The 14933-nt window shown below is 39.4% G+C and overlaps 1 protein-coding gene across 2 annotated transcripts; it reads left to right on the top strand.

Moving 5' to 3' along the window:
* The first annotated feature begins 2458 nt into the window (after positions 1-2458).
* On the top strand, positions 2459-13768 carry LOC126634774 (neuropeptide Y receptor type 4-2-like). 2 transcript variants are annotated; one of them, XM_050305435.1, is made up of 2 exons: positions 2459-2612; positions 8309-13768. In XM_050305435.1, the coding sequence occupies exon 2, from the start codon at positions 8426-8428 to the stop codon at positions 9557-9559; it is 1134 nt and encodes a 377-aa protein (XP_050161392.1). In that variant the 5' UTR covers positions 2459-2612; positions 8309-8425; the 3' UTR covers positions 9560-13768. The 2 variants fall into 2 exon arrangements, with proteins under 2 accessions (XP_050161392.1, XP_050161393.1); XM_050305436.1 differs by lacking the exon at positions 2459-2612 and adding an exon at positions 7894-7979.
* The last annotated feature ends 1165 nt before the right edge of the window (positions 13769-14933 follow it).

The raw sequence follows: 14933 nt of genomic DNA, 5'->3' as shown, positions 1-14933 counted from the left end.
GCTAGCAGTAGCTGGGACTACAGTACTTCCACACTGCTTCCCAGCAGTAAGTGTCCTGCATATAGAGGAATTTTCATTCTTATGCACCCTCATACAAATACTTTTTGTGCATTTTGCAAGTCTTAATGGGTTGGAATCCTCACAGAGACTCTCTACAGTGTTATATGTTCAGTAGTTCTCAGTGGAAAGTGAAACATAGCCAGATTTAAAACAGCCATATTGAGTACCAGCACTATTTTAGCAAGGTGCTGAACCAAGCCTAGAAGACCCACTTGAGAAAATCTGCATCTGTGCCTTTGTCTTGCTGCTGCTGCTCCTACTCCAATCTAGCTCTGGTATTGTCCTCTCTGTGCTGCAGTCTGGACAGCTACGGTATGGCAGCTCCAGCCCCATCTTGGCTCTTGGCTTACACTCAGTGGCTGCTGTAGGCATGTAAGTCCCAGCTACACGAATAAGTGCAGGGTTGGAATGACCCAAGTGCTGCTCCTACACTGGCTTATTAATAGCAAGCATTTTCACCCTGCAGTTTGGATATAATGTGGAAAGAATATGCGTGTAATAGGACTCTAATGCAGCCCCATTCACCTCATCAAAAATGGCCAGGACCTTGCTACAGCAATTCATCCTAAAAACCTGCCACAAAGTCCCAGATGCCATAGCAAGATATTGGTGGCTAGGTCATTTTCTGCCCCCTGGATGGCAGAGCCCTGAACAGTGTTTTAGGACCCAGTGACACAGTTGTTTCTCCGTTGACTTTAAGAGGGCAGATGCTAATTTGCTAGTTTGCAGGCTCTGCCCAAATGTCTGCATTAAGAGAATAAAAGTGGCACAATATATCTTTAAATGTCTGGAAGGTGTGGAGATAAGGCTGGCTAAGGAATGCTACAAGCTGAGGGGCACAGAAGAACAGCTTCACAAATCGAGATATCCCTCAGGAAAAGGACTGTCTGTTTCCTAATGGTTTTCCTCCCCTTTCTTTAATGTTTTGAACAGCAGAACAAATAAACATACGATAAATAAATTAGGGAAGAAACAGAAGTGAACAGGCCAGCCAGATAAATATTTTCTGCTTCTCTGGCTCCAGTAAGATAGAAAAAATCCTCTATTTCCTATGAAGCTGGTCAGAGGCTCAAGATCTGCGTGGGCTGATGCCTTCTCAGCCAGAGCACAAGCTTCATGTCCCTTTCCCTAACCAGACCAGAAAGTTCGTCTCTTTCTGAGGTGTCTGGGTAAAAGGGAAATATTGGGATGTGGGGTGCTGTTTCAAACTAGTTGGTAAATAAAGCCTCTGAAAAGGAGGCTGTGAAAAAATAAATCACTTAAACCAAGAAGCAGCTCAAGCATCCCCTGAAGAAAAATCAGTAACGGAGGGACAACTCTCCAGTTTACACCATTCATTATGCAGATCCCAGTTTTATGCTTGTCAACATTATAAGTCATGAGAAATGCCAAAATACCCTATATTTCTACTTCTGCTTGTTTATTACTCTAATCATGAAAGATGTCTGCTAAGGTCTTGAAGTAGATGATCAGATCTATAGTAGCTGCTATCAGAAAAAATGAAAGATAGAATATGGTACAAATGAAAAATTGTTTGCACAGTTAGTTTAGTTGCTAAGTGCTTGCACTTATTTTAATATTGCAATGTTTTACTTCTGTTGGCATACTACATACCTACAAATGAAAACACCTATTTGCAACAACTACTTATCACAGCTTCAGAAGGGCTCCAGAATGCCAAAACCACTGGACTAATTATGTAGCTGGCCATAGCTTAAAATCCTCTTTAAGTAAAGACCAAAATTAGGTTATTCTGATATAGCCCTTAGAAGTACACTGTTTGTGTATTTTCCCAATGCAAGAGAAAAATTTGAAACTCTGATTTCTGCCTTGGTTTCTCATGAGAGAGACCTGGGGGAGCGGGGGGGAATCAAAGAAAATGGGCACTTTTTCAAATCCCTTTTTCCTCTGTTTCCAACTCTCTCAGAGGTCGTACATTTCTGAGTTCTTTCCCTGAGTTACAGTGTGCCTCTTCCCCTTTCACAATCTAAGGAGTTGTAGCCTGCACCTTTCTAAAAAAAATCTGTGATGGAATGGAAAAACTGAGAAAACTGACACTGTCAATCTTTTCATAAGTACGAGGCAAAATTCTCTGTGAGCCCTACAGAAATCTTGCCTCATCAAGGAGAACAGGATTAAGCTCCGTTACTGTATTTTGTCTCTGCTTTCACTTGAGATCCCACTCAGGTGCAGCACGGGCGCATACTGCGCTTCAGATACTGCATACCTCTTTTCTGAAGTTGCTATTCCTCCCAAGTATCCCTAGAATTTGTATATTTATATAACAGCAGAGGGAGCCAGAACTTCAAAGTCAGACCATAACCATAAAACAGAATTCATTGGCTACATTGAAGGGAGGGAAGGAAAGAGGGCGGGAGAGAGAGGGGGAGAGGGAGAGCAATGCCACCCAAATTACCTACAGAAACAGCAAGGAGAGCTTCTCTGCTGGATTGCTAGGGCACAGAAGATCTTACTTCACTACTTCAACATTCCTTCTCTCTTCCAGAATAGAAATGTGAATCAACTGCAGCGATTCTCTCCATCAGTAACAGGTAAGAATTTTCTAAATTATCTATTTCAGATTGTTAAGAGCTCAGAGCTCTTTATTAAAGCTATCACCTATTATTGTTAAAAAAGCAGGTGACTATGTCTGATAAATGAATACAGTCTGACTTTACAAGGCCCAACCCTTGTATCTACAGAGCAGAGCTTTGCAACCTTTCAGGGTGCAAGAGGGAGATGGCAGCTTCTTGGGAGATCTGTAGGGTTCAGCTGTATTCCCTGCCACCCTGAAGTGTGACAGAAAGCCTTCCTGTTTCCCACTGGTCACTGGAAAACACTTCTTATCTCATAGTCTCTGAGATTTCTTATTCCTCACCCATCAGAAGCCATGCAGCTTCTGACAGTAGACATCACATCACCCTTCAGATATCCTAACTGGCTGTCTGCAAAGGTGCCTGTTGCAATGTTTTATGGACTCACCATCCTCTGGTAAAGATCACCATTGCAAAAATGTAATTTTTTTCTCTTGGATAGAGAACCTGTCACAATGGCCTTTACTCTTAAGAAATCAGGGACTAACTGCTACTCTTGAGTCTGCTGACCCTCTAGTCACATTTTACCTTTGTGAGCTGGCTCCATGTCTTTGGTTAGGTTGTTATAAATTTAACCAGAAAATAAAAAGTTGGAGTTGATGCTTTTGTAAAACTTCCCTACTTTCTACAGGATCAGAGAAGGTTAACTCAGAACTTCATAACCTCTAAAAGGTTTCCTTCTGAAAACATGCAGATATGAAAGGAGGAAAAAGTATTTACTTTCCTGGGTATTTATACCCTCTCCCAATTTTATAGACTTGTAACAGATTAATATACACAAGTTGTTCTATACCCTAATTATGCATGTTTTGGAATTTTTTATCATATATAGCTTTTTCAATGACCTAAGATAGTTGTGCCCAATAATTTTGCAACACAGAGTCAGAAATGATAAAGAGTACACCATTGATTTTAATTGTACCAAATCCCTTATGGATTTAATGTTGCTGTGGGATATCTGTGCATACTCAGTGGCATGTTTCCTCTTCTGGTTGTGTTGCCTTCCTGGGAAGAACATCCAAATGATTTTTAGCCTTTCTTCATACGTAAGGCTAGACAGGGCAAATCTATTTTACTGAGATAATGTGGCTGCCAGCCAAAAGGGGCCACCACTGTCAGTCAGTCAGTCCTCACACCTTAATTCATAGCTGCAATATGAATTCAAGCATTCTGCTAAAGCTTTCCACTGCTCCTCATTTTCTAGTTTATAAAAGGAAGACAATAGCTGCTTTACTCCAGATAATTGCTGTAACTCTTTAAATAAATAGTACAATCACAGGACGTCTTTAGGAATTGCTTCCCTCAGAAACTCTTATGGACTGAAAGCAGCTGTTGTTTGAGCAACTACCTTAATTCTGAGTTAGATAAGCAAGTGCTTCTAAGTACCAGATAATGAAGCTAAACACTGCAAAACCTTTTTTTGCTTTCTTGATTTATGTCTGATGTGACTTCCACTGTCCATCACAACTATGAAGACTACTGTTATTTGATGACAGAGAATAGATGATCCTGATGTACTTTGCAAGAATGACCCACCCTTTCCCAGTGGGCACACAGAACACAGCATCCCCTGCTTTGTCCTGCCTCCAGGAAAACAGTTTTTATAGAGGTTTCATAGTATGTCTTCAAGTCCAAAGGTCTCTCAAAAGGGCAGTCATGCATTAACTGCTTGGAGCCACTTATGGTCTAGCAGTCTCCTTCAAACCCACTGAGGGTTTTATTTTCTTCCCTGACCCATCTCTGCAGAATTCCCTTTACTTTGAGAATTTTTTCTGGGAAGTACAGGATAATGCTGAGGCAAGGTCTTCAGGCTGACTAGTGATAGTTTTGTTTCTGTTTTTGAGACAACCAGAGTGATATTTGTTAGGTCATAAGGTTGTGTTGTTCAGCAAGACAAACCCTTCAAACCTTGCCTGCTCTTCTTCCTTTCTTCCAGTAAAAAGAGCAGAGTGATGAACATCTGTAAAAGATATACTTCGGGAATTAAACTTACACTAAATTGAAAGCTTCTTTGATACTTCCTTCTATATCTTGTTGATTTGCTGTAGACTTTTGTGACACGTGCTTTTCAGAGAGACTATCTTATGCTGCATCAACTACAGAAGAAACCCCTCGCTTATTATAGAATCATAGAATTAACTGGGTTGGAAGAGACCTCTGAGATCATCAAGTCCAACCCTTGATCCAGCCCCACTGTGTTAGCTTATTGTTTCTTGAAGTTCATTAAGGGTTCTGAAAAGGATTCCTCTTTCTTCTTTAAAAACAAACAAGCAAACAACAAAAAATACCTTTTCCCTCAATCTCTCAGCAAATTGATTTAGGAGACATATTTCTTACTTCTACGAGCCAAGTAAGTATTGCTTCACTTTCAGGAGACAAAAGCTGTTTTTTCTTAGCCAATAACATTATTGCTATGTTTTGTGGGGTAATCCGCAAACCTTCAGTACACTGAGGGGACTAACATCCTTCTTCCCACTGCACTGGTGATTCGGTATATTAGCTAACATTTGATTCAAATGTCTAAACAGAATATGTACACATTGCTTATTGCTAGCTCTTGGTTCAGACTAAACTGAAGGGCAATCAAACACCTTGAAAGTCAAACACAGCACTTGGCAGTGACTATCCCTGAGGATCTGCCATCCAAGGATACCATAATAGGATGCATAAGTATAAGGTCACTGCAATTTTTTTTTTCAATTTTTTCTAGAACTGTTTTTCGTATTATGGTTGCTGGAATAAGAGTTAAAGAGACCTACAGAGCTAGGTGATCTAGGCACTGACTTTTCCCAAGACATCCTGTTGGCAGGTGGTTTTAAGTACTGCCTAGTGTACCACAGGTTCCCTTGAAACACTGGACAACTCATGTCTCAACTCCCTCTCTGAGTCCCCTTACCTGTGTTAAGAGGGTATTAATTCCTTATTTACCTCTGGGCAGCACCATAAGAATGAATTCCCAGGAAGTGCCTGACAGTCACTTTGTGGGGACACCATGGAATGCAAGACGTTTAAAGAGCGGGAGGTCCTGACCCAACAACACACATTGCAGAGCCCTCAGAGATTCTCTTTATCCCCACCACGTTTGCCATCTGTATCAAGTGCACAGCCAGTGCATGCTCAGTCTTTGGCTTCCCTCTTGGAAATGTGTCCCTTAAACCTCTGGGATCTGCCTTTTGTTTTTCAGGTGGCTCTATCACTTTCTTTCTTTTTTTTTTTTTTTTTTTTTTTTCCTTCTTCAGCAGTATTAGTTCTCCTCACTGATGCCTCAGCATATTCAAAAGTGTCTAGGACCCTTGAGAGGGCTTACTCTGTGGGACACAGATGTTTGTAATAACTCTGCAAATATTTCTTAAGCAACAAAAGAGAACCATGTGTTTGTTGTCGAGGATACTGTAGCTAAGGACATTAGGTTGGGACCGTAGTAAAAAGCTCATGTGTTTTGTTTACAGCAGAATCTATTTGTCCTGTCTAAATGCCAAGACTTATCTCTTTAGACTGGTACCAAATAATATTGCAGGCTACCAAACCCTTTGCTCTGTTTCATTTGCAGCATCAACACTGACCAGAAATCATTAAAAACTATGGGGTTGGTTGATGGTTTTTCATTCTACATCCCTTTTTACTCTAAAACAGATCACCATGCCCTCCCCACTTGTGAACATGCAATCCAGCCATCATCATTGCCTCTTGTTTTTGTTCCAGAAAATGAATCAATCTGTTCACATGAATTGGGCAAGAACACAAAGTGAGTGGACAGAAGGAGTCATACCTACATCAACAATTTGGAAAACTTCGTTTGCCCTCTTTAATTAAGATTTAAACTACTAAGGAAATGAAAGCTTGTGAGAAAGAAAGGACTACTATATTTTGCTTGTGTGACTGTCTTCCCTGTTTTGGATGGATACAGATAGATGACAGAGATACAGATAGGTACAGTTAGATAAATCAACATAGCAAAACAGCAAAATCAATACTAGCAAAATAACAACAGAATTTACTGTACTCATTTATTTTTGCTCATCAAGCAGAATGATGATCTCAAACCTTCTTTTTATTTACTGCACACTATTGCATTCTTTAGTTCCTGAGAGGCAACATTTCTAGAAACATACAGTAAAATTCATAACAAGAAAGACAAGGTAAAGAAAAAAATTGTTGGGAAGTGGGTGTTTTTTTGTACAGCACCGGTTATCTTTAGGCACACAGTTGCTCAGCAGTAAATGCTACTCAAACTGATAAGCTCATTATACCATTTTATTTACATATTTATACCTTGTTCAGTGTTTTTTTTTCTGAAGCTCAGAAGCTTTTCACAAGCACTGAAACTTGTTTGAATGACATTTTATCACTGAAGAAAGGGTCATGTAGTGGTTAAATACTGTTGTTCCCTGAGTATTTATTTACTTTTCATACTGTAAGCTCTTGCACAGCATGAAACTGCCTCTGGCCTGATGAGAACTCCCAGTGGAGTCAGATTTTTTTCTTTGATTCCTTGACATAGAGGATTTGGACTCCAGGGTCAGGTTTATAAAGCAGCCTTTGCTATGGCTCACAGGAGTTATCTGTGAGAGTCCAGGCAGTCCTATGAATGAGATTTCCAAAAGTGTGCAGCACCAATTAACTCCATGGTTTCAGCTCCCTGACACCCCATTGAAAATCCCAGCTCACGACTTGCAGCAGTGATTAAGAAGCAGACCTATTTGTCTGAGCAGGAACAGTATCTAGGAGACAGCACATACTATTAAAACACTTCAAGTTTTTTGGGTAAAAAAAGCAAAATGATGATGAGGGAGAATCAATAAGTAGCTTCTCAGAAGGAACTAACAGACATTATAAAAATCACTCACTCTTAAGACCAAGATCAGGAGACTGGACTTTATTTCCGATAAACCCTGTCATGGCTGCACTAGGGGAGACATCAAAGCTTTAAGGGCACTGGGGTTCATCTGGAATGGGGAAGGAAGATATCTGGACTGCAGTTCCCATGACCTATCACAACTGCGTAGAAGCTGAAAAATGTTGAAATGATTTTGAATTATTTTAGACGTTTGAAAAATTGTCCCATGATATCCCTCCTGAGAATGAGCCTGAATTTTTGCATGGTGATTGTTTTGCACAAATGCGAGCTCTGGCTACAGCCACAGTCGCATTTCACAAATTAACTCACATAAGATATTTTAGTGTTGGCTTTATGCATCTAATATGACTTACTTTTCATATTGATGTGTAGCTCAGCTGAAGGTAAATGAAGCCCCACAATGCCCAGTGCCCTGTTTTGGATCAGAACCTTGCAAAAACGGAAGTGCACACAATGTTTACCTCCAGGTGGGTTTTGATCCAGTTCTCTTAAATCACCACTCTACTGCATTAGTGATGTTCAAGATACTGCACTGAGTTAAATAATGAAGTTAAGATGTTCTTAAATCCATGGGACAACCTCAAAGAGAATAAACACGGTCATAATTCAGTAGTACTGCACAGACTTTGATACCACAGCTTAGCAAAGGGCTTCATTTTATGATCTAATAAACTATATACGAGGGAGCTGCAGAATATACACAGAATCCCTGGCATTTGCTTCCCTGTCTCCCTCCTTGCCCTTTTGACTAATTTCTTGAAGCATAACAAAACATACTTTTTCCTTTCCTTTGCAGATACACCCAGATCTTCCACAGCCAGACAGAACAGATAAAACCCATTTTAGGCTGGCTCCAGAAGACCTAAACTGTGTTTGACTACCATCCTTTGTGATAAATATTTTGGAATTCAGGATGAATAAGACAAGGGCTGTTAATGATGGTTTTCATTTCCTGAACAGCAAGAACTGGAACTCAAACCGAAGCTTTCCCATGAACATTTCTAATCAGTGCATGAACATCACCGACCTTACTGTCTTTCTGGCCACCTCTTACAGCTTGGAGACTGTCCTAGGGATTGTGGGAAACATCTGTCTGATTGCCGTCATTGCCAGGCAGAAGGAAAAGGCCAATGTCACCAACATCCTAATTTCCAATTTAATAACTTCAGACTTGTTTATGTGTCTTGTCTGCCTGCCTTTCACCGTTGTTTACACCATGATGGACTACTGGATATTTGGAGAAGTGATGTGCAAAATGACCTCTTTTACTCAGTGCACAACTGTGACAGTGTCAATTCTTTCCCTTGTCCTTATTGCTCTGGAAAGACACCAGCTCATCATAAACCCAACTGGCTGGAGGCCAAATACCTCTCAAGCCTATCTAGGAATTGGAGTAATTTGGATTTTAGCATGTCTCATGTCCCTACCCTTTTTGACCACATCCATCTTGTCTAATGACTTGTATGAGCAGCTCTCACACTTCATGAATTTTTCCACTGATAAGGCCATATGCATCAACTCATGGCCTTCTGAGCAACACAAACTTATCTACACCACCACTCTACTGCTCTTGCAATATTGCATCCCGCTATTCTTCATTATACTTTGCTACCTGCGTATCTACTTACGTCTACAGAAGAGAAAGGACATGTTTGAGAAGAGCGAATATAGCAACCGAGCAGTTCAGCTGAGAAGGATAAACATTTTGTTAGCATCCATGGTGGCTGCTTTTGCTCTTTGCTGGCTACCACTGCATGTTTTCAACACCATTGTAGACTGGAATTACAGAATCATTTCACCTTGCCACCACAACTTGATCTTCTCATTATGCCACCTGGTAGCTATGGCTTCCACCTGTGTCAACCCTGTTATCTATGGTTTCCTAAACAGCAACTTCAAAAAAGAAGTGAAGTCACTGATTTTGAGTTGCCAGCATAATTCAGTAACTGCATCAATGGAAGAATATGACCATTTGCCTTTATCCACCATGCAGACTGACATTTCCAAGGGCTCACTGATGTTGAACTGCAGACATAATTCTATCTAACTAGGAGAAAACATTTCAGAAGTGTTCACTGAAACCACACACCAATTATTACCTGTGAGCATAAGTAACAGGTGATGCCATAGCTGGAATGTGAACAGGAACTCGTTACCATCTGATTTTTGGAAGAACAGGCAAAGGAAGGTCGTAAATACTAACAGTTGCTGCTATGGTACATGAGATTTTCATGTCATAGAGGTGATATTGACACTGAGGAGGCTGCGCTGATGTATACACAGCTGCTCTAAGATCAGTAACTAAGCTGTGGCTGCATATAGGCTGACATGGAGATCATCAGCTAAACTCACATCTCTGCCACGGCTGCAGTAGAAAACCAGATGTCCAGTTCCAGCACTGCAGGCTGGCAAAAGTTGTGTTAGAGAAGACTCTCAAAGTTTTTCAGTATTAGTAAGAATTTTATGCACAGCTGACACACCAGTGGAACACAGATATGTAAATATCTAAAATTTTTTGCTTTACCAACTCTCACAGCCCACTAAGTAACAGAAATCTTTCAGCAAATCTAGTTCACATGAAACAACTGGATGTTTCTATCAAACTTCTATCATATAGGCTTGGGAACAGCCATTGCTTCTGCAAGTAGGGACACAGAACAATGCCTCCAGTATGTAAAGAAGACAGTCACTTAGGAGGGATGGCAGCAAAATGTTATTCAATGGATTTAACTCATAAAATGCATTAAAATGATACTGAGGAACTGTTTTTAAGCACACAGAAAACAGTTCTAGATCTACATGGAAATAAGTCTGGTTGAATTTTGCAATTCCGGCTGCTGCCAATCACAAAGCTCTGCAATGCTAAAACTGCATTCCATGATGGTACAAGGTGGCTGGATTACTGGAGTTGTTCCAGGTCTTGGTAGCAACCTGTCATTCTGCTTCAGCATCTCCTTGGTACTTTAATTGCAAAGTATCTCATTCAGAAGGTCAGAAAAGGCACAAAAACTTGTTTGTGGCAACCAAGTCTTTCCAGAGTGGGTACACTCCTAAAGAAATAAGCATATGCATGGAGGATTTCAGTTTTCTGAAAACATAAAACCAGATGTCACATATCAGTCCCATCCGCTGGCATCAGCAACACAGGTGGAGCTGAAATTCCAACCAATCAGTAGAAGGTCAATGAAAATACACAAGGGGAATCCAGGTCAGGCTGAAGCCAAGATAAATGTAAATAAATAGTACTGTTTATTGCTCTACTAAAATGAGAGTAATTTTTTTCCACATCTGTGGTATTTTTAGTCATGAAATCTACAAACTGTAAACTCATTTTAACCTCTGGAGCCAGCGAAATTGCTGAGAAACCAAGGTATGCCCAAGAAGACCATACAATGGAATAGATTAAAAAAAAAAAAAAAAAGAAAAAAAAAGAAAAAAAAAAGAAAAAGGTAGCGAGTGCAAAAAGAAGACCAACCAGTTCAATGCTAAAGAAATACTGAAGCATATGCCATCTTGAATTTTAATCTAACTTTAGCAGAAGACTGGCCTAGGTGGTCACCTGAGGTAATTTCCAACATGAATTATGCCATGATGAACGGTTGTTATTTGTTTTAGTCAAGGGGTTTGCACTGAGTTGAAGATATTCAATGTACAGATTTGCAAAAAGGTAAAAATTTCTTAGTTGGAAGCTGTCTGATTAGACAAAATGGTAAAAAGCTAGGTGAGGAAAAGAATTCTTCCCATACTGTGAACTGACAGGAATATGGATGTTGAACAGAGTATCTGAAGACAAGAGCTAAGCCTTCTGCTATAACATAGCAAGAACTATCAACAAGTACGAGATCATATGTGACAAGACATTTTTGCCTTTCAAATGGATTTCTGCTTTCTTTTTTTCTTTTTGTTTTGCTACTTTTTTGATGAGAAGTTTTTTCTCTTGATTAGTTTGTATGCAATGTGATTTCTAGACCAGATACTGAGTCTACTAGAAACACAGAACAAGAGGACTCTCATTTTATCTTACACACGTCTTGAAATTTGCTACTGTAGCTGAAACCCCCATGTGATGCTGAGTAGCACAAAATACAGTGGCTCCTCCTAATCAGCGTGATTTATGTCAAAACTGTGCAGTATTATTTGAGGGCTTAAATACTGCTTCAACTTTGTGGTTGTTTTGTTATTTAGAACCAATTTACATAATTGTGTAATTCTCTCTGTTTCCAGCATTTAACTAGCTAGGATGTGTGTCAAGCTATTGTAAGAATATTCTGCTAAACATGAACACAGAAGATGACCTGATATATGGTCTTAAGTATACAACTTTTCAGGCACCGGTGTCTTAAACGGAAACACAATTACCTTTAGTATTTGTACGTGAACACATCTTTGTCACTAGTTCCAAGTGACAACTTACGGTATGTCAGAGACCTGCCACTAGAGTTATGCATTGACATTGTGCATCAGATCTGAGTTCTTACTGCAAAGGGTAGAAACATCAGCAAGATCTGATGCTCTGTTTAACTGTAATTCTTACTGACATTTGTTTCCATGATCACAAGTAAATACGTAAAGCAAATAGATCCAACTTTACAGTAACTCAGACAAACACAAACAGATGTATCTTCCTCTCTTGATTAAGGAAGTGTCAAGTTTGGAGTCAACTACTGTTTATTGCTAACTGACTTTGGACTGGATAAACTACAGGATTTAAACACTAAAAGCCATCACACTGCACCCATACTTCAACTGCAAAAATGCAGATCTGCGGAACTCCCAACCAGCTGCAGTCTATCCATCTGCTTGCACACCATCCTCAGATGCATATTTTTCAGCCTCTAAAATTCCCTAGGTAACTAAATAAACTTTAAAGTAAATCCAGAAAAATAAATATACCCAAGCTCCAAAGGACTAAATATCTATGCCACATGAAAGCCCTGTATTTATTTACACAGTAGGCATCCTGCTGGCACAAACAGATGTAACAGGAAAGGTGCCTGTATCACTTCTTCACTCTGTGTGTACACCAAGGCTTATGTAGCTGTGCACAAATGCAGTAGAGGATATTATGCCACCAGTTTTTAAGAACTGCTGCAGCAACTCTTCCCTGTTCCCTTTGCAGGCAAATGGACAAGGCTGGATACAATAATGTCTATATGGTTGAAAGAGCCATTTTTTTGGTCACTTTGAGGCTTTATGCAACCAAGGCAGGCTAGGTTTCTTTGGTCACAGCAAAGAGAGGGTAACAGAACAGAAACAGCTTACATATATCTTACCCATTTATAAATAACAGATACTGATCATACCTAAGAAAGATTGAGCATTTTTGTGTTCATTGTATACGGTGATGTTTTTGGGTATACTCTTTAAAGTTCTGCTACTGAGTCACAAAATTAAAGTCGGAGAAATATTCAGGAGTTGTGTAAGTTGAGCCATACTATTATAATATCTTACACTGCCTTTTTTTTTAAAAGCTTTTCATAATCTTGCCTTTTATGACATGTTTGAAGACAATAAGGTTTTCAGAGCAAGAGAACAACTTTTGCTGTGATATAAGTGGCACACTATAGGGAGTCTAATAACAAATAAAATAATATTGTCGGTGTCAATTCTCTGTGCCTGCTTCCGTAAAATGATAGAATACTCTTCACAGTATAGAATATGATACATAGTATAGAATATAGAATACATTAGATTTAGTTCTCAACTAGTGTTTATCAAGAGAAAACAAGTTATACTCTCTGATAAAAGCCATTGATATATGAAGGATTAATAACTGGATACATTATTCCTAAGGACAGACAATGGTGCAGTGCAACCACCCAAGAAAGACAGGCAAGTATCAAAAATTCAACATAGAACATTGGAATATTCTGATGCCAGGACTCAGGTCATCTTCACAGATTTCTCAGATTGCATAGAAAATTGGTTCCTACTGTCCTGAACCCTGACCAAGACCCCAGCCAGAAAGTAAATGAGACTTCTGGGATGAAAACCGATGTGGGACATTTGATTGAACTTCATAAAATGCTTTGACTGGGTTAAAAAATTGGTAAATTTCTATGACCCGGGTCACCTGCCTCAACAGAAAATAAACCAAGGTACTAGAGATGACTACAGGTTGTGCTGTAATCAGGTTTTGTTTATTATATTCACACACACAAGACAAGAACGCAATAGCAGTACCTGCTACCTGCCTGGAATGGTGTTGTGTGTCATAAATGTGAGTAACCATCAACAGTGTTTGGTAACAGTGTTGTGACAGCAGTCAGGCAGCATCTGCACCGTAGGTTTGCTATTTGCAAACACACTGTACACACATATCTGAAGCATGACAGTCTATGAGATGTTATTGTGAACTAAGACATCACACCCTGAGAACCACTTAAGAGTTTCTTTTACTTTGACCCATTTGACTTCTCACAAGATCACCCGGCATTTCTTTTGACAGGCCTTTCTCTTTGAGTTTCTTGCTAATTAAACACTGGTCTGATTTTCAGAGCAGTATTGATTTCACTGGAAATAGTTGTTACTTAGCACCACTGTGGGATAATCCATGTTTACATTGTATGAACATCAAATTCCACATAGCTTTTATGATCTTCCCTCACTTTCTCAGTTTACTTTATAAAGTCACTTCTTTGAACTGAGGAAGTCATAAGTAGAATAAGCCTAAAATTTATACTTCTGTATCATTCCTTTCCTGCCAGACAATGCTCATTAGGCCTTAGTCAGAATTGTTTTGTTGTCCTTCCAATAAATGCCTACATGAAGCCCAGTAGTGGCACAGAGATTATTTGATGGAAACCTGTGTTGAAACTGAACTCCGTGATGGATATCTTTTTTTTGCTTTTTAGAACTTTAATTGATGAGGCCCCACCACCCCTTTATAAAAAATGCTTAGTTAAATAGTGCAATAGTGCTGTAGTATTCATCACATATGATAGGGAGTACCTTGTTCAATAGAAACTATAATACAGATTACCAGTCATAATAATATAATAATAATACGAATAAGTACTTTTAGTGGAATATCACAGGATGCAACCTCTGACAGTAGATAAATTTGTCAGTCAAAAGATATGATGACAGATTGGGCATATGAAGGCATGGACCCCAAGAGGAATAATGAGATCATTACTGCTACACACAGAAAACATGAAACCTACACTAGGACTAGGTTTTGTTCTTACATTTCCCAATAAAACTTCTTGTCCTTTGAATACAGTAACTTCAGTTCATGAATTACTGTGTCTCTTATCCATTCCACGGGAATATGAAGTCTCCCTGGTGGTATCTAGTAGCGCAAATAATACTTCATCATTCATAAATATTTGATTCTACTGTCTGATGCCATACCTTTAGTAAGGTAATGAACATTGAGTCAACTAGATGATAGGCTGACCTAGTGACTAAAAGTAATT

The sequence above is a fragment of the Myiozetetes cayanensis genome, unplaced genomic scaffold (genome assembly GCF_022539395.1).
Source record: "Myiozetetes cayanensis isolate MyiCay16 unplaced genomic scaffold, myiCay2020 scf10, whole genome shotgun sequence".
NCBI classification, from domain to species: Eukaryota; Metazoa; Chordata; class Aves; order Passeriformes; family Tyrannidae; genus Myiozetetes; species Myiozetetes cayanensis.
The sequence above is the reverse complement of the archived record's forward strand: the minus strand, read 5'-3'. Positions and strand labels throughout refer to the sequence as shown.

What these genes read in the sequence shown, in the direction of transcription:
- LOC126634774 (XM_050305435.1), top strand. Translation starts at nt 8,426, where the DNA reads ATGAATAAGACAAGGGCTGTTAATGATGGTTTTCATTTCCTGAACAGC.